At 36.3% G+C, this 20,892-nt stretch overlaps 1 protein-coding gene across 1 annotated transcript; it reads right to left on the bottom strand.

The window, feature by feature from the left end:
• Positions 1-4,449: 4,449 nt before the first annotated feature.
• LOC140933887 (gamma-aminobutyric acid receptor subunit beta-2-like) lies at positions 4,450-20,431 on the bottom strand. The gene is made up of 10 exons (XM_073383556.1): positions 20,314-20,431; positions 12,826-12,935; positions 11,574-11,680; positions 11,175-11,242; positions 10,484-10,701; positions 9,424-9,506; positions 8,373-8,510; positions 7,991-8,205; positions 6,675-6,833; positions 4,450-5,654 (listed from the first exon to the last, which is right to left on the bottom strand). The coding sequence occupies exons 2-10, from the start codon at positions 12,903-12,905 to the stop codon at positions 5,397-5,399; spliced, it is 1,326 nt and encodes a 441-aa protein (XP_073239657.1). The 5' UTR covers positions 12,906-12,935; positions 20,314-20,431; the 3' UTR covers positions 4,450-5,396.
• Between the last annotated feature and the right edge of the window lie 461 nt (positions 20,432-20,892).

Genomic DNA, 20,892 nt, shown 5'->3' with positions numbered 1-20,892 from the left:
GCAGTTACACAACTTTATTACCAAATTTTCGTTTAAAGAAGCCTTTTTTATTCAAAAATTTCAAACATCTTTAATTTATTATCTTTTATATAATTAACTAGTGTTTAAACAGTCAGATAAGAAGAATACCTCTAGTCAACAGAATGCAACCTGCTTTGAAATGTCAGTTGACAAAGTTGCGTTCTTTTAACCAAAAAATACAAAATAAAGTGCTTTGAGTAGTCTGTATGTAAATTTCCTTGATAAATCACCGTCAACTCTTTACAAGGCATAGCAAAGTATAACAACCAATATTTGCAATTATTAAATTTTTATAAAATCTAACGTGATTTTTCATTAACGTAAAATTGACAGATATGCCCAGTATGCACAATTTTTAATGGCGTTGACTGCAATTCTCTTCACATAATACTATATAATTAAAAAGTGACTTTATATTGTGAACTGAGTTTGGGTTTCTAGGTCTCCCTCTCTGTGATTTGCCACCTGGTTGAGTCATTTCCAAAACAGCACAGTTTACTCTCTGTCGAGTTCCTACGAGACGCATTACCAGACACCAATAGCAGGTGTTTTTAAAAGCTCGTCTCAGACGATTGCTCAACATCAGTTACAAAAAGACTTTTAAAACTTCAAAGCCATAGCGACACGTTCACTGGGAATAAAGATGAAGACAAATATGACAATCGTCTTATTTGTCTCATTATCCGTAACAGTAAATTGCCCGTGCGAGTGTGATGGTAAGTCTTGAAAGCGTGAATAAATTACCAAATGCAAGGGTTATTCTTGCAGCTGAAAAATGGATGGTTAGAAGTACTGGAGTTGGTGGTCTTATTTCTCTTCAAAACGGGAACCTGCGACGCTAAAAACGATTGACAGTTTTTCGAAGAAGCTATATTTTTCTTTGTTTCTAAAAGAGAGGGACAAATACAAAGTAAGTTTGATGAATAGAAGTTCTTTAATATCACCGCTTACTTAGCTTAAAATTGTTCTTCTTAAAATGCTAACTGTATTCGCCATAAGTTTCTGATTACTCTGTTTCTTGCAATTAAGCTTTTGGTGGGAACATCCTTTCAGATAGGAGATAGTCCGGTCGGCAGTCTTCCTCTATTTGTGCGTCAACTTTCACAAATGTGTAATTAGCGTAGCATTTTGAGGTTAAATTTGACCAGCATTTTGTGCAGCGAGTTCTACGGTCACGATTGCCTTCAAACTTGCAGATGTAAAACTAGAGAGGTCTGAGGCTTATTTGCTGAAGTTAGGGAAAAATCCGTCGTGGGGTTTCGAAGTCATTTACATTTTTCGTAAAAATGCGTTTATAAATATATGCCGATATCTCAAAGGTTTTTATAACTGCAAGAAAATAAATAACATTTTCTGAAAGTTCCATTTTTGTTTAATGAAGGATGCCAAAAATCATAGAAATCGGTTGAATCTTTCATTCTGAAAAACGCAAATCAAAATATAACCAACGCTTTTAAATAGGTTCGGGCCACCTTAGTGTGAGATCTTTCGCGTCTAGCCAGGAAGATCATTGACGTATCAGTCGACTTATTGAAAATAATGAGTTTTTTTGCTACGTATTGTTTATAGATGGTTTTCACAGTGACGTCATCAAATTGTAAAGTCAAAATAGCGGGGCTTTACGAATTCTTATTTACACTAGGTTGAAGATAGACAAAAAATAAGTCTTTGTACAACTTTCCAGTCCCGTAGCAAAGTGAACTCCAGATGTTTTTGTTGATTTCCGGCGGCCATATTGGTGCACCAAAACGGTACATCAATATGGCGTCTCCATACAAAGCTCCACAAAGGTGCGTGAAACGTTTCGGCAAATAACTCAGAAACTGTGGGCCACAAAGACCTGAGACTTGGACAAATTGTTTATATATTAGTCTTTTATAACATCTCATTTTCTTAGCTTCTGCCACTCAACGGTTTCCAATTTATTTCTTTGTTGCGTGACAGTGAAGACGATCTATTGATTCTTAGTGTTTACGCAGTCCAAACTGGACAAGCAGTGGTGATGAGATGATGGTGGCGGCGGTGGTAAAGACTGTGAATGGAAGAAATGGAAGAGTTACCACAAGAGACATCATAAATTAGGATTATGGCTTTTTAACTGTTTCTTGAGCTTTGCTGTGGATTTATTGAAATTAAGTTATTGTAAGATGTGTCTAACGATATCAATATCCGTTACACTGAATAACCGAGATTTTTTATTTGTTTTAATTTCGAGTCATGTTGAAAAACATTTGAGATGATAGAATCAAAATTCCTTTTGTCAGGCCAATTGAACACGAACAAAAATAATACGCTTTTTGAAACATGCTTTAAGCTTAGTCCCCGTCTTGTCTTTTTCTGGGCAAATTCAGATTACAAAGAGATGTCAGGAACCCATTCTTCAAATAGCAGTTGTCGTCCCATCTGGCGATGTTATTCTATTTTACCCTATATCGCAAACTTTTTCCTTCGTCAACACTAGAATAACCCACGGGATTTGAGCCAATCAGAAACGGAAAATATTTGCATGAATATAATAATGTAAATAATAGTATTTATTCTTACAATTAGAAAGTAAAATTGCCCTGAGACCTTCATTGGCAAAACAAAGCAAACAAGCTAAAAATATTTATCGATCGATTTGTTTCAGATAAATACTAGTCATAAAAAAAGGTTAGGGAGTGCGGGAGATTTGCAGGTTTCTGATCGTTTGTCAAAGGCTGGTGCTTTGCGTACGTTTCACGTGAAGATCCAGTTACACGCACGATCAGATGATGAGTAGTGATAAAGGATACAAACGTGCGTGATCAGATTGCGTTCTATGCATTCCCCTCTAAGTGGAAGTCCAGTGACGAATGCTGGCTACAGAAGTGTCACATATGCGTAATAATAACCTAGACTTAGGATTGCGGGCCCCTTTGGTACCTTTCAGTGACAGCTAAATAAGGTCTTATTTAATCTTGTTAACGACGTATATATCCGTTACTTTCTCTTTCCCAATGTGTAAAAATAGCTTCATTCTTATTCTCTTTTGAATTTTTATTATGATCTTACAGTTCAGAAGCGTCCTAAAATACTGCTGAAAGGCAGTTATTTTAACTTAAAACAAAATACTCATGTGTTATATATACTAAACAGGAACAGGAAACGGCCGTTTAGAGAAAGAGACTGGGGTAAGGCTAACAAAAGATCACATAAATTCCTGGACGAATTGCTAAACGTATTTATTGCAATGATTTACTGTCACTTTTATGGCAACCATTTACAGGAGAAATGAGCAGAGATGGGCCATACGTTCACCATTCGATCCTCTGGATCCTCTGGATCTGTTCTTAATCTTGTCACTTTAGACTACTTAAGCCCTGGTTTCCATATGATCTTCCCGATCGCCACAGTCGTTTCAAAAAATTTCGAGACGATCCGAACGACTGGGACGATTTTAATTTCAATACAATCGCCTCGATCGCCCCCAAAACAAGAAGCGCCTGGTGGTCAGCGATGTTTCTGGGTCGGACGATGGAATTTTTGCGCGTGTTTCGCAAACAAGCCGAATATAATGGTGGATTTTAATCGCAGAGCAAACCTCTTGTCTTACCATCCGCTTTTTCTCTCGGCGTAGAAGAGTTCCACGAAGACATAGTGACGTCACCTCGAAAACTTGATAGAACGGACTTTTTTTGTTTAAATAGCGCCCTAAAATAGCGCCCACTCGGTGGGAATATTTTTGTTTAATTTTTTTTTTCTACTTCAGCGGCGTCCAGCCCGAATTTTTTCCCGATTGATAAGGCTGATGGTTTCTGGGATAGCCTTAGATCGTTCCGATCGTCCCAGTTGTCTGCTGAGAGCGTTTTTATATAATCGCTTCAAAATTTACTTGATCGTCCCGATCGTCCGGATAGAACTCAATTCTATTCTAGCGATCGAGGTCGTCTCAGACGTCTGGGTCGTTTGAGATCGTCCTGGCAGTGTTCCCCATATGGTCGTCCCGCTCGTCTGAACATTATTCGAGACGACTGGGACGATCGGGACGATCATATGCATGGAAACAAGGCTTTAGCAAGTTGTTTGCTGTAGCAAGCTCGTTCCATTCCCTCTAGCCAAAATCGCGCGGTCATTTCAGAAACGGATTGGGTTTGATCTTTATTGGGTTTGATCTTTATCTTTATAAAGGCTTGGGAGGAAAAAATCTTTGCCAACTCTTACTTAGAAAGGTTATTTGTGATGTTTTGTGAAGGTAAAACAACAAAAGAAAAATGTCAGTTTTCTTTATTCTATCGTGCTTACAGCCTCGCTTCGAAACAGAGGCTTAAGGCAACTCGGAGATGGCCTTTTGGACTTTTCCTTAGTTCTATTATAAATAAAACTAAAAAGAATCCAGTGTAAAGCTAGGCGAGATCAACTTCATTGGACTTCTCAAGTAGCAATAGTGTTCACAAAGTTCACGTTAAAAGAAAGTACTTTTATTAACATTTCAATTTTGTACATAGATAATAAAGGTCAATATATTTAGGAATTGATAGTCGCTACCATGTTTTAATGATAACTAGAGAAATAATGCAATGAATCTGGTGTGTACTTATATTATGAATATAATGTTAATGTTAGCAGTTAAAGCTGTTGAGTGTCAGGTTATCATTAGATTTTAATGCAGTAATTTAAACTACGTTCCTTCTTTTTGTTACGTCCTTACAATGTTTGTTTTCCTTCATGCTTGCGGAATTTTTTGTTATACGTGCTGTGTAATCAAACGTTTTGTCACATCAGAAGGTAAAAACGAAGCTTAAAGTTTAAGGAGTTCATCCATAACTAAACGGCATGCTATGGAAAGGCTCCTAAAGTGGATCAGCTTTCTGAAACGTTAGCTGGCATAACTTTTAAGAGTTAAGATTTTAAAAAGCATGATTCCATGCCCAAATTGAAGTACCAGTGGCAGCCAAGGAGGTGAAAAAAGAACCTCATAAAATAATAATTCTAAAGTGAAAATAAAGATGAAATTTGCAAACGCAAACCTACCGGTCACATGAAAAAATGCTCACGAACCAGGTCAAATATTAGCTTCAGAGCATGAGAAAGTGCATTCAGTAATTTGATTAAAGAAGTATTCGTCAGCATTCTTTTCCATTGCGCAATCCAAACGTGTTTTCCGGTTACCTTGTGCCTTTACCTGGTGATCAAATTCATCTGTCATGACATACGAATTTGGATCACGGCTCACAATCCCTGTGGTTTTACTTACCGCCAGAGTGTTTGGAAACTGAAACGTTTTCGTTGATCACAAGATCTGAAAGATGTAACCAAGTTTTTACACTTAATCTATCATATTCAAAACTTTTAAAATTACATTGAAGTTACCCTCTCTTGACATAACTCAACCCAGGTCTTGTTAAGCGTAAACGTTATTCCTGTACTTTGTTACTGAGCGCAGAATCAGGGTGATTTATGTAGTATATCCAGTAAAAAATTATAAATGAGAAGTAAATCACTGGAAAAAGAACTCTGGATACGCAGTCGATCCAGTGATTCTTAATATTTTCCGGCGTCTTGGGCGGCTCCTTGTCAATCATCTTGCTGTCTCCGTTTAAGGGCATCATGGGAAGTTCATCTGGTTTGTTCTTTCCATCCATTAAGCCTACAAGGGTGTCGGGAGGAATCTCCTAGAAATGATAGAATCAATTAAATATTTTCCTAAACTACTTTTTTAATAATAATAGTAAAAAAATTACTGGTTGCCAAAATAGCGTTTGTGTCAGATATCTATCATTGGTTAACGGGATTGAAACAAACTGACAAAAAAAAGGTATCAGTAAGCAAGCTAATCAAACCAAGACTACGTTATGCTTTATGTCTTTGGGACCAAATAAACATCTATTACTCATTTTTACAACTAAAATTTAATACATTTATGTTGACTGCTTTAGTGGCTGCAAAAAGGTCTTAAATGAGGAACTTCGTTTTTATTTAAGTGTTTACACTGAGAGCGGTTCTCTAACGTGGCAGGCATCTATGCAAAATTTATAGGAAAAAAGGAAAGCTTTGCATCGTAAAAGAGTTTTTAAACTTCCACAGGATTTGATTTGGACACCAACATGGCCGCCGTGTCATTATTTTAGAGCACCAAAATGGCCGCCGTGACGTCATGTGGAAACGCTCTTTTAGGCTTAGCAACATAATTTCGGAAATTTGTTTTGGAATTTTAGACATCAAAAAGAATTTTAGAAATTCTCGGGAATTTCAGGGAAAAAATCGACAAATTCAAGGATTTTAGAGCAATTTGAACAGTCCATCCCACATTTTGGCAATTTCAAAGCAAAAACGTTAACAAAACGTTTTTTGTTGTATTCTTACCGTCCAAGGGCGCAGTCCGCTTAAATGCTACAGCAGTGTCTAGCGTACTGTCCAATGAGCACAACTAATCAGTGTTTTTCGTCAGAGTCGTCTACACTACAGCTTAGCAGCGGTTATTCATCAAAAAGGGCCCTCGCTATCAAAAAAGCCGACATTTTTGTGAATTTTTGGGAATTTTAGAGAGTTTTTGGAGAATTTAAGACATTTCGAAAATAATTTTAGAGCTTTTTCCGGAAATTCTGGAAATAATTTTAGGCCATATTTTGGGAATTATGTAGCGAAGCCTACGCTCTTTTGCCTGAAAAGAGCTCAAAGAATCGACACCTTACCTTGTATAATGACTTCATCTTTTCATCTCTTTCTTCTTTTCGTCTTTGTGTACAGAAACGTGGATCCGTGTTAAGCACAAGGATGTATTCCAATAGTGCCATAAATATAAAACCCAGCGACGTCATCAGGAAGTAATCGATAGCTTTACTGTAACTGACCTACCAAAAAGCCAAATTTAAGCCATTAGTATTAAGGCTTGTTTTCACTAATACGACGTATTAAGTTTATTAACGAAGTTTATAATCTTAGCGTTTATGCAAGCATCGTTATGCCACACAAGTAAGCCAAGATAATAAGCACAGAGCTAAAGAAAAGAAGCAACAAGACGAAACTGTAGTGCTTGCATAATTTTGTACATCATTAGAACCTATACTCCACAAAGGACGCTGGGAGTATTGTTGTAGGCGGCCATGATATTGTTATTTAAAGTGATGTTGACTTTAGAAAAATCAGTGACCGCTTCAAAGTTATAACCTTAAACACCATGTTATACTTCTGAAACGGCATATTTTACCTTCTGTTTGTGCCTACTAAGCTTGTCAAATTATTCTTTTGTAAAAACAATAAACTTTACTGTTCTCTTAAAAATATTTTTTCTTGTCACAATGCGTTAAATATAAAGTTAACTGTAACGGCTGGTCCCTCGAGAAAACATAGAAATTCTCGGACTACAAAATTAGCAAGTTTCTCGAGGCCCAGTTGGTTTAAAAGTAAACTGTTATCCCACGAAAGAAAATTTCTCAGTATGTGAACAATTTTATTAACGCAAATCGCAAGGAGCTTCAACGTTCGCTGGTAACTGTTATCCTCTGACTTGATAGATTCTGCAATGCTTTGCCCCTCTTAGCGACTTTTGGTGGGAAGTAACTCATAAAAGAGTAAAATTTCAAGCTGTATAATAAAAGGCCACAATTTTAAAATGTCTAATTAGAGACAAACAAAGGTCTTGAAGAAAGGGCTACTTTGACTACTTTGCACACTCTTCGAATTTACTTGGGGAGCTAACACTGCGTATAGGACGCCACCAGATCGTGTTACTCTTCTAGTGTTTAAAGTGTGTGTAGATAGCTAGAAAAATACATGGTTATGGAAATGAGCCTCGATGGAAGTGATGGTCGTGTACTTCGGATTTCCAGGAGACGAATACCCTGAAATAACAGTGAAAGCAAGAACTGAGGGCTAAGAAATTTTGTCTTTGGGTACAGACCTGCGATATTGGTTTCTATCAAACTGATTGTGTTATTTTTTTCGAAATGCTTATCTTTCATTGCAGTATCTGCCTAAATGTTCCTGTTTGTTATTTCAGTAAAATTACCTTGGGCATATTGGAGTTGACCGAGCCATACAGCAAAATGGTAGTTAGAATAGTTGTTATGGAGAGAGTTACTCGTGCCGGAACAGCAGAACGATGGATCCAAAAGCAACACCAACTTAGGATTACAAGCACCACTGCTGGCATATAGGTGGCGGTAATGAAGTACGACACACGACGCTTGAAGGTGAAAAATGCTTGCAGACTGGCAAAAGATCCTTAATTTACAGACAAAAAAGACAAACTCTAGTCTGTGCATGTACAGCTATGTACAGAATATCACTTTAAAGTCCGTAAAATCAAATTTTAAAAATGAACCGTCAAATGACATATTAAACGAATATGTCACAAATTTTTATTATCTTAACTGATTAAAATTGCTTACCTTTACTGTTGGTGTTTGCCTTAGTCGACGTTTTGGCTCCCACAAATTCAAACTGAGCCATTTCCTTGGAGACAATCTCAACACCCTGTGACTTGCCTCCTTTCCATCGGTAATCAACATCTTCTGTGGTATGTGCATCTGAAACGTGGAAGAGACTCTTTGTCACTAAAATAATGAGGAGCCCATCGCACGGAATGAATTAGCGCGTGAATGAGCGCCCAGGTTAAGCTATGCTTCAGTTAGGGCTTGTTTACATGGAGGTGGGGGACCCCGAATAGGTGAGGTAACATGTGGCGGGTTACCCCACTTATCATGTAAACGAGATCAAATTAAAATGAGAGATTATATGGACAGCTGGGTTACCCCACCTAAGCCGGTTACCTTACCTGCCTGGGGTCTCCCACCACCATGTAAACAGGCCCTTAGTATAATATTTACTGTAGATTGTGCTAATAATGTTTCCCTGTTTATCTTAACGAATATAAATCTTGGCTTTTTCTGATTTAGTATTTCTAACATGACAGTGGCCAACTCGAAAGCCTCGGCCCCTTTGGCCCCTGTGCCATCCTCTCTAGATTTTCCGTTTATAATATTTGAATAGTACATTTCTGTAAGAAAATTATTAATATTTTCTGTATGTGTAAGATAAATTCATCTGAAAAGTGTAAATAAAGTTGAAGTTGAAGTTGGAATGTCGATCCATCCCAAGTATTAGTGTCACAGCGTAGTCGACTTGCGGTCTGTTTTTAGATTTCATCGTGTTTACAATTTGACTGTCGACTTTTTAAAAAGACGCTATTGGTTCTCATTCCCAAGCTTGCAATTGTTACGTGAGAAAAAATTAGTAAATAATAACAGGAGTGTCATTTGAGACAAACAATTAAAAGCCGGTCAACGTACTTTAAACGATCAGGAAGCAAAGTATTGGCTCACCAAACGACTTCAGTAACTTTCACTTCAGACAGTTATTACTTTAAAAAAATCCTTTAGGACAAATCTGACTGAAAACATGATAAATCCAGGGTTATAAGGAGAGAGAGACTGTACTTACAACTCTCTATAGTTAAAGGGCAAACTTGAATGTCCATTGGGTACATGCGAAGATTCATATCACATTGCGCTGTAAAAGTAATCCTAAAAAGAACGGAATATATGTCAAACCTAAATTCAACCTAGAGATTGATGGCCAATATATAAAAATATCGAACTTATATCTTTATACAGTGCGGCTTTGGTAACCTTTTTGACTTATCTTCGTTAATGCCGACGTGGTAAACGCTCAAAGAGGGGAAGTATACTCCCTGAAAAATCCAGTCGAGTCACCCTAAACAACCGAAATGAGTTATAACCTGACAAATTCAGACGATTTTTTGATTGCAAGAATAAATACCCCCATCTATGGGAAACACAGTATTAGATATGTTGGTCCTGTAATATGGTCCAAACTAAGTATGCTTATTAAGAGTTCTGCAACACTTGCTTCTTTTAAGAACCAGGTGAGAAAAGTGGACATTGAGAACCTCTAGGAACTGACATCCTTAAGAGCTGTCACTCATGTAACTCTTATTAATAATAATTAATGGGCGGGCAGGGTTCCCGAGTTTGTTTATTTGTTTGTTTGACCTCAACCGGGCCAATCCTTGGCTTTCAGGCATAGGCGGCGGAACTTGTTCATTCTTCACTCATAAAGAAATCATTTGCAGGTTTAGATCAGGAAAATAACCACACAGGAGGAAAGCAACACAACATTTTCCCATGAAAATCTTGTAAAACATTTTTGAGACTTTTTGTGTCCACTCGAGGGTGACTCAATTTGACTTTTAAACGGATATTTTCTTTAGGATATACTTGACCACGTGGTACAAATCTCTCTATTTTTTAATCCCTGAGCTTCGGAACCAAGTATGAATCAGTATTATTAGTCAATCAAAAATATTTCTCCGTTTCCGATTGCCTAAAATCCCACTTATCTAGAAACCAGCCCAATAGCTCTGGAAAGGCACATGCTTGTTTTATTAGTTACTTGGTGTGTTGTGGTTGCAAAATAGTAATAATTATGATAAACATTTGCAATAGTTTTTTACATGTATGTGCATCACCGGTCACTTTACCTTGTACTGAAGTAGACTTTGCCATCTCCATGTATTTTTATTCTCATGTTTTCTCTCGTTACCCTGTGATATTTTGCTGCTTTTACATTCCAGAAAAACGTATCTGGTGTCCAGATCATTTGAGTTGCGTCTCCTGCCATATTGAAAGGCGTGCTCATATTATGTGCCATTCTTGGGTCAGTCCACCATTGACGGAAGAATATATCCATTGTGTATTCCTTTATAGGTAAAAGGTCACGATTAATAGATTAAGCTGACCTCACACTCAGCAATCAATTCAATTTAATGATATTTGTTATCCAACTATAAGGGCCAATAATAATAGATAATAATAATAATAATCCGCGTATATTAATCCTAGATAAGACCGTTTTGTTGTTAAAAAAATTGTTATCATTGATTGTTATTATTTTATTCTTGATTTTATTCGTAAACTTATTGTTTTCTTTTTCTGCTTTTATACATAGAATAAATGTTAAGCTATTGGGCTCGTAATTGCACTTTATGAAAGACGATAATTTTACAATAAAGTCTTCCATAAAAAAAAAATGATAATAACAGTTATGATGATGATAATTATGACAATTTAAGAAAGTAGCTGTTTTAAAGGTTGCCTTCGAACTTACGAAGAAGAGGGGTAAGTATCGCGCGACATTGTGTAAACTGAATCAAATCTCTGAGTGCCTCTTACCATCTGAGCTTCTTTAATTTCTCCAATCGAGATAATTTTGAATTCTACATCAACCATAACTGGTGGACCTGTGAGAGAAATCATATACACGAAATGTACGTTTTTTCATTTTATCCCCTTGTAGACTGAACGTTTGTTTATGCTTTCCCCTAAAAATCCTATTCGCAAGCAAATATACCATGTCTTTTGGGATCAGCACCTTCTGTATATTTCTCTCCTCCTTCATCTATAGAATATCGAAGCTGTGACAACGAGAATCGAAAAATAAATCGTAGAACATAAAATTCTACCTCAAGAGTAGCTTAACGGAGTTGATGAACGGTTGTGACGCGCAGATATTTTCATCGTTATCTAGTTGAAAGGACAGTGAACTCTATACTAATTACAAGCTGTTCTTACCTCCTGCGTTTGGTCGCACCTTCTTGTCATGTACTGCTAAAGCTTCATTTATTTTCTGTGAAAGTTTTAAGGCCCGCTCCATGGATTTAGCATAGTCTTTCAGTGCTCTATAATGAAGAGAGAGACTATCTGATTATAATACGGCGTAGATAGAAAGTCAAATTAGTACAAAAGGCTTCCAAGAAAAGTGCATTGAGGTCAGTTTTCATTTTTTCTCGTATTTTCTCAATTGGCGAAGATAGGTAGATGTTTAGGAAGAAAATACTAGTAGATAATATTATATTTTGCCCACATAAGGAACCAATCAAATAAATGAACTGCAATTTTTTAAAGTATAATAAATTACTTTGTGATATCATATTTCTCTGACCTCCCGTCTGATGGCCATAACGCGGTCAACCTTCCACAAAATGTTTATCCTTTTCAATTTTCGTAGTTATTTGAAAGAAGTAAAAACATATTTAATCAAAGACTGATCCGCATAGTAAAACGGCTTAAAGTTGGCACTCTCCGCTTACCTTTTTTGACCTTATATTCAGATCATAGAGCAAGATCAATATTGTCACAATTTTCTTTGATAAATTTGGCATTTTTTCTCTTTTCGGCCAAAACGTTTTGAAGTCTTAAGTCACATAAGATATTCTGTCTTTTTTCGTTGAAAACAACTCTATTCTGCTAACAATGCCATCTACTTAACAGCATGAAAGAGATCATTTCATCGGATTATTTAAAAACGAACTGGCGTCATTTTACTTCAAAATCAATAATTACATTATGCTTTCTTTTCGTCAATTAAAAGACCTGAGCAGATTATTTTTTCTTTTGCGAAAACAGAGAATGACAAGGCGCGACAGAAATAACTCTTTCCTCTAGATTTTTTATGCTATGAATATACCCATATTAATTTCCTCTATCACCACTGTTTTGAACACAAACAGCATGCCGAATAGTCGTCGTATAATCATAGCCCCATTTTGCTGTTCTTCAAAATTCATTTGAAACATTCGACACGGACTGTAGCACACGACAGAAAAAATAGAACAGATAGAAAATCAGCGAATAATTAAATTTCCTTCAGTAATCTTAGCAAAATAATCCATGAAAGTACTGCTAGAGAAGACTGGATTGAAATTTGGTTTCAAGGGACATTTTACCAGTACTCGCTCTTGACCCTGAAAGGCAAAGTATAAGACAAATTATCTTAATAATATTTTTATATAGAGCCTGACTACCTATAAGAAATAAATCTTACTCTTTTTCTTCAGCTTCGTCAGATCTTCTAACAATAAGCGGAAGCAACGTAAGGACTAATGTCGCCGAGCAAGCCCTCATGGTGGCAGGTGAAGTCCTGTCTTCAGCAGTCTGTTAAAAGAAACATAGTTGAGTTGTTTACTTGTCTTGGATAGTAAAGTCAAGTAGTGAAGGAGAGGTTCATTTCACCAAATTTCCAGTTTACCAAATGATAAAATAGATTAGAACTGCATATCAGACCTGTAAAACGGAAAAATAGATTTCATTAATTTGTTTGTATTGCTCAAAGGGCATGGAAAATGGTGTAGTTCACCGAAAAGTTTATAATAAACACGCTAAAAATCGATGTGCAACTCTTGTGGGCTGCGTTTCAGGTGCTCATTATTTTTTGATTTTACAATGCGTCGGCGAAATTTGGCGAGAATATTTTTAAAATGCATACATAACTGTCAGTGACGAATTTTTAACAAGGTTTGAGCCAGAATTAGATTGACAATCAATTTGAACGTATTACCTTAAAACGTTTTAAAGATTGGTGGAAAGCCAATGTAGAATCTATGTAATGTGTACGGTTATGCAAATCAATCCTTCCCACATTTTCATACATTCAATAAAAATGCGTTTAATTGTAATCTCTTTCTGGCTTCCTATGTACTTAATCTCTGTGGGATGTTAGATAGTTTTAGCCTTTTCAGAGCTTGCTGATAACACGTTTTTTCTCTCTAACACAAAGCCTTTTCCGAAAAATTCATTGCATTATAACCACCACCACCATTGTTTCTTTAATTTGGCGCCAAAAAGATTCAATTTCCAACAGGTGCGGTAACCCCCCAAAATAAACCACTATAAAGTTTAATTCATTATGTTACCAAATACTATGTCCTGTTTCAGTTTCCGGCATTTGTTCTTAATGCTTAAGTTAAAAAGGTAGCCAGCTCATCTTCATGTAGGTTTATTCTTTTTTAATGCAAAAAGAGAAAAAAGACTTGATGCCTTACGAGCTATTAATACGTTAATTACATTTCCCTTGAGATAATTTAAGTCAGAACGCAGTTACACAAATTTATTACGAAATTTTTGTTTAAAGAAGCCTTTTTTTAATTCAAAAATTTAAAAATCTTTTATTATCTTTTATATAATTAACTAAATGTTTAGCAGTCAGTTAAGAAGAATACCTCTAGTCAATAGAATGCAACCTACTTTGAAATGTTAGTGGACAAAGTTGCGTTCTTTTAACCAAAAAATAACTAAATAGAGTGCTTTGAGTAGTCGGTATTTAAATATTTGATAAATCCCAGTCAACTCTTTATAAAATCTAACGTAAATTTTCATTGACGTCAAATTGACAGATATGCCCAGTATACACAATATCTAATGGCGCTGACTGCAATTCTCTTCACACAATATTATATAGTTTTGACTTTATATTGTGAACTGAGTTTGGGTTTCTAGGTCTCCCTCTCTATGATTCGCGACCTGGTTAAGTCATTTCCAAAACAGCACAGTTAACTCTCTGTCGAGTTCCTACGAGACGCATTACCAGACAACCAATTGCAGGTGTTTTTACAAGCTCGTCTCAGACGATTGCTCAACATCAGTTACAAAAAGACTTTTAAAAATTTAAAGTCATGGCGACACGTTCAAAGATAAAGTTTATTTTTCTTGTGACAAATGTGCATAGAAGTACATCAAGGTTGAATTGTTTAAAAAAATCAGTAAAATTTTGGTTCGCAATCACTATTTGGAATTTACAGCAGAATTGTTTTCAGTCGAAGGTTTTTTCGCTGTTTTAATTCAGAGTTAAGTTAAGTCAAGTTAATCGAGAATCTTTTAAAGTCTTTAAATCGTAGAAACGTGCTTAAAGTAAAACCTTTCCATTGGACTAAGTAAATTAGATAAAAATACTTCCTTTCAAAGGTATGTGGATCTCAAATTACCAATTGCAAATATTTGTAAGGTTAACTTTGTGTGACATTTATATTATTAGTCACAACAAGATTGATTTGATTCCTTGGGATAAACAACTGAATATCCACGATCAGAATTTATGTCTTGTTTTCTGAATAGCGGCAGAGGTGGCTGAGGTTATGGTGAATAAGATTTGTGTGAAAGACTGTTCCGTAGAAAGCAGACACATTTTAAGAACGTTTTAACTTTTCTTGTAGTTTTCGATGTTTTGTGTATACAGTTGTATCTACGATCGTCTCTAACTTACCAACATCTTTGTTTTTGGTTATGTAACTGAGAGGAAGCAAGCAAGGTCATTACTGTGTACATCATTTAGCAAAAAAAATTCTACTAGCAGGTGTCATGGGGATCCCTGGTAAGGTCTATTACAATTTCGGCAGTATCCCCGAATTATCTGGCAGTGGAACACAATAATGGACTGCAAGAGGAATGGTGTCTGTTTGTCAATAAAGAAGGTTCTTCTTTCTAACTGTTCAACAACTTTAATTAGCTAGATGTGACGCGCCAAGTTAGTGAATTATTCATATCGATTTTAATAACAACAAACTGCATAACTTTTTCATAATGGCGTCTTCAAACATTCGACTTATTAGTTCTTGCTTGAGAAGGTTGCTGTTTAAGTAAAATTAAACTTGCATTTTTTTTTCTTGTTAACTTATTTGTGTGAAATAAATGATATTCTAGAATGGTTAGATTGTGTGTAGAAGTTCATATTTTTTAATGGTAAAAAAAAGTCAGAATGCCTTAATTTGTGAAACTGCTCTTCAAAGTTTTACTAAAGCACTGCGTGAGTGGTTTCCTTTTAATAGCCTTTTGAATTCTTCTAAAATATTAATCGTTGTAAAGTGAATTTTCGATACGTAGTCTGTCACTCTACTTCTGTTTCAGTAAAAAAGACGTAAACATCAGCTCCAGTTAACTTGTTAATAAACTGACAAAAAATGAAACATATACAACATGTTTCCTTAAATCAGAGAGTGTAAAATCATTCAGCCATTGCATTTGTAAATAGGCCTTACTTGCCGTTAAAATATTTAACTTACCTATAAAAATTTGCGTCGTAAACGACTTTCCCTTACGAAAATATTCCCATTATCAATGATATTCCTTTAGCGGTAATACGTGCCTTCGTATGCAGAGAAAAGAAAATAAACAGGTCGCTTACCATGACGCATAACTTTCACCAATGCACCAGTGTTCAAACGCGGTAAGAGTTATATGTGTTTACACCACAGGTATTATCAAAGAAAACTCAACTTACTCTCTTAAATCGTCACCCTATCATTTCCATCTTGCAGCAATTTCTACAAAGTCAGCTATCTTTATGTTCTCAAACTTTACGTATTCAGGGCCGTTAATAATATAAGTTGGACAGCGGCCGGGACTTTTTTGGTGGTTGGTGCGATTAGCATAAATTAGGAGCCAAAGACTTTTGTGGAAGATTCTTGAAGTTGTCTTAGAGTCAATGTTATTAAAATCAAGGCCGACAAAGCAATTGAAATTAAAACTAATTGTTAATTGGTTAAGGAAACAAAATTTCAAAAGTTAAGTTTATATACCTGGCAGTCTCGGTTTCGCTGCTTTTAACAAATTAATGTCTCCCTTGAGTCAAGGGAGAAATCAGTTTCTTAAATACGTAGTTATCAAACTAAGAAAGTGGGCGAAAAGAAAAAAAGAAGGAAGAGAAGCAGCTTCAACTAATGTGTTGGAATGCTCCATTCGATAACCTGGATAATTGCTAGACGAAATAAATATAATTGTTTGACGTAAAACGCCACTGTTTGAATTTCACACACAGGTTTATTTAAGAATTTTAATTTCATATCCTCTTATTGACAAAAACTACCGGTTGCCTTAAGAAGGAAGCACAAGAAACCGTGATTTGTATTTAATTTTCCGTTCGATGCATGAACGAAAAGCCATATGTAGTTGTTTGCTAGCGGACAATTTTTTTAATCTAAAACTTGAAACGCTTGTCATATAGGACTCTTTAACTTAAATAATTCATATAATTGGGGTTTGTTATTGTTCTTGAAGATTCCCGCGTGAAAATTGCATTTACAAAACAGCAACATGCAGAGTATACTACCAAATATGGCAAGCGTCCTGCCAGATAAATGGAACATTTAGTTAAAAACATGAAAACTAAGCTTGTTGTGTCTCACGTTCCGTTGGTTTGAGGAATATTTTCAGCGTATTCGCGTAAGTCTAAATCAGGTAATGCACTCAAGCAAGCTAAAAAGTTCCATGTAACTATGTTGTTAGTAATTCAGATGTGCCATTTTGTAACTAATCACAATTGGCTAAAAAGAAGTTAGTAATAATGATAATTTTGAATAACATCTGTTCAAGCAGGAAATGATAACATTGCGTTATACACTATCTACTTATAGTGACTAGTAATTTGTATAATAACAAGTTCTGAAACATCGAAGTGACTGGGTGGAGAGAATCGGAATCGTTATCAAATTCATTTGTGTACTGTAGCCTAACATAACTACTAGTTATGTGTAATTTCGAATTGGCGTGTGTCCGACATTGAGATGTGATTGAGGAAGGGGACTGGGAAGGGAAGAGGTGGAGTAAGGGCTAAGATAGGAGGAAAGGTGCATTGAGTAGTGGGACTATTAATTATAAGTAAAATCAAACTAGTGGTCTATTATCAATGCTGTGTTCTTATTGGTTAAACTACTACTAGGCTATGTTATAGCCCACTGGTAGTGAAAAGCGCCGGCTTTGAAAACCAAAACATTATGGCGGCTGAATGGTGTTTTGCTAGCTAAAGTTGTTTTGTCTACATATTTTTGACCAACTAGTTGAATTTTACTAAAACAATTATTCCTCGAGCCCGAATGGGCTCTGAGTCAATAGCCCATTCGGCCTTCGGCCTCATGGGCTATTGACTCAGAGCCCATTCGGGCTCGAGGAATAATTGTTAAGTATATAGTTATAATATACAGCTAATGGTGTGATTTCGTTGCTATGACAACTTTGATCTCAACGTACTACTTAAAGGCAGCCAAAAAAAAAAATTCATCTCTTATTTAATACTGCTTTGGTTGCCATTTTCCTCGTCTTTGTTAATTGCTGGTCTGCACGTTACGTCACGGCGGCCATGTTGGAAAAAAAACATTTCTCTCCTTTGGGAACTAAACTCTATTTTCATGTAAATTCTTTTAGAAAAATTCTATTGTGTTGTCCCCCAACATAGCCGCCTTGTCATGTGGTTGCGAATCAAAAACAGTTACGTCGTTAATGATCAAACTTGGGAGGTGTTGCTCTTAAAACGGGTACGGGTGGAGCGCGCGCTGTCACATGTGGCACGCGTGTGAGTATGCAATCAGACACGTAACGAACTTTTTAACGGTATTTAGTCTTGTACTCTGAAGAAGGCATCATTGACGAAATGTCGGTTAACACTCTTTTGAACTGCGTCGATTTGATAATTTTCAAATTAACACTAACCACGCTGCGCAGGGATTTTAATCGCGTTCGTTAGAGGAGGGTCTCAATGGGGTGGTGGCTTTTACGGTTATCGGCTAAAATTTTGGCTCTTTTACGGCTATCGGTTAATTTTATTCAGTTACGGTTAACGAAAAAGTTAAAAATTAACTTCTTTTGTTTCAAAAAGTTAAATATTAATTAACCTGTATTTTTTTAAATAAAGGTCTTCGGATCATCTGGGGATGAAATAAGCTATTCTTTTGAAAAATTTTAACATCTAATAGATCATACTTTTTATATAGTATTCCACTTCTAATATTATTTTACACATAGAAATGTCAATAGTCAATTTAAAAATGATCTTTGTGAAAAAGAAAAAGCAGACACGCGAACGCCCTAGCTCTAGCGTGAAAACGGCCAATAACAAAATTCCCGTGTCCAGTGTTTTTAATGATAGCGAAGGACTGTACAGAACGACTGTCTGTCGTTGCCTTGTCCATAGGCCTCATTATTCCGCGCGGCTAATGGGTTTCGGGTCACGTGGTCCGAGCGAGTTCGCCACCGAAATGCCTTGACCGAGATTGCGTGGGAAGACGCCGTACAGGGACTAGGCATGGCAATGTCTACCGTCAGGATTTATCGGCAACGTGTTTTACAAACAGTGACATCTCTGCGTGGTGTTTCACTAGTGTTTCGAGGGTCAGACCTCCGGAGAATTGTAAATATTAATCCCCCGCAAGAAGCCACACTTTCGCTATGGAAAAAATTAGATCCCCGAGAGAGCGCCGGAAATGGAGCCTATTGGTTAACGCCTAAAAAGCGCTTCGCCTAACGTGCGTACGGAGTCACACTAGCCGGAAAATAAAAAAACGTAACCATAAGTGAGTTTAGTACCTTTCTTAAAAGTAGTAAATCTAGGGAACATTTTCTTTTACGGTTAACTCCTTTTTACCCCATTTACGGCTAACGGTTAAAATTTTTCAATTTTTACGGCTATCGGCTAAATTTTTGGCCGTTTTACGCCTATCGGTTAACCCCATTAAGACCCTCTTAGAGGGCATCCTAATCTGGTATCCCTGTGGTACAAAGCCACAAATTTTCGAGGTTTCGCGGGCGACTACCGATTAGCCGCCCCTACTGATTTCATCAGGGGCAACTCTGCCGGGAAACTGGATTCCTTTCGACTCAATTTCATTTCCGTAAGTGACAAACGCGGATCCGTAATCAATGATTACTTTTATTCTTAATTACACAAGTAAATTACGTGTACCCGTAGCCATAAATACAGGTAGATTACCAATGGCTTCTAAGGCTACAGTTAGGGTAGAACGGTGATGCCAGGCATTATCACATCCGGGAAATCATGGATGCCTTTGTGGCGGTCATGTTCGCCTATCCGAACGCGTAGAGAAAAAAGGTGTATCTTTAGATCCACATTGAAGCGCCATCCGTTTACTTCGTCACGTGTTCATTTGATCTAGCCCTAATTTGCTATTAAGCTGAAGCACCACTGCTCTAAGCTAATCAAATTGCAGAAATTTCTCAGGTAGAAGTTTAAGGAAATGAAATTTGATCGTTGAATTTTTTATGCCTTTCAAACCTCACGCACTTGCACAAACACTTCATCTCGATAATCTTGGCCATATGACCACACTATTTTTATCATATATTACATTCATGGAATAAAATTGAAAATACTAATTTCTCTCCATTGCTTGGAAAAAACCAGCCATTTTGAAGAGTAACTGAAGATCCAGACCAAATTAATCATTTCGCGCTTTTCTTTTCTTTTTTTAAAATAGTTTTTCTAGAGTTGAATATCTGTACTAATGCATTTATTCACAATGTAGTATAATCAGCGGGTTCTTTTAAAAACATTGTTTTTTAAGAGAATCATTACAATTATTATCCTCTCAGTCTTGGTCTTTGAAAGACGGTTGATGAAATACCTTTATCATATGTTATGTTGAAGTTGTGTCTTTAAAACTGTGGACATGCTTATGCGTATACTTAAATATGTAACTGAACTATAAAGATCTACTACCCAAGTGTTGTCTTAAAAATGCAGAGAGCATACCTGAAAATGAAGTTTTGTTTAGCGCCTTAACCAAAGGGATAAAGGACAACACGTGAACCTGAAAGAGAGTAGATTTCAACTTCCTTAAGACAAGACTTCTACTAGTCTGCACTGTCGGAAGAGAAACAAACAATAACCGTCCTTGAGAAGGTTCTTTTGTTCTTAAATTGATTGTTATTTCCTCATTTATCCTCTTTTTAATCTTAGTGTTTTGAAAACAGTCTATTAATAAAATGTTTTTTTAATCGACCCACCCGCCAATTTTCGACCAGTATATAACATTGATCGATGGAAATAGTTTATTTGAAAATTAGGCTGGTTTTGCAAGTTACAGTTGAAAACACATCTGTCCCAGAGCACTTACATGGCTGCTTCAATTTCGTTAGAGTTAAAGAGGTATCTTTGTGATGATTTGATCAAAGAGAAAGATAAACAAAACTTTTGTTAGACCTCGACTAATTGTTTATCGGGACTATTTAATCTGGGTGTTGCAATACTTGTACACTGTGGAATGATTCATTATTTCCTCGTCGTACAGTACCTTTTTTCCACTTTTAAGGAAGTTCTATAACCTGTAAA

The sequence above is a fragment of the Porites lutea genome, chromosome 4 (genome assembly GCF_958299795.1).
Source record: "Porites lutea chromosome 4, jaPorLute2.1, whole genome shotgun sequence".
Lineage (NCBI taxonomy): Eukaryota > Metazoa > Cnidaria > Anthozoa > Scleractinia > Poritidae > Porites > Porites lutea.
The sequence above is the reverse complement of the archived record's forward strand: the minus strand, read 5'-3'. Positions and strand labels throughout refer to the sequence as shown.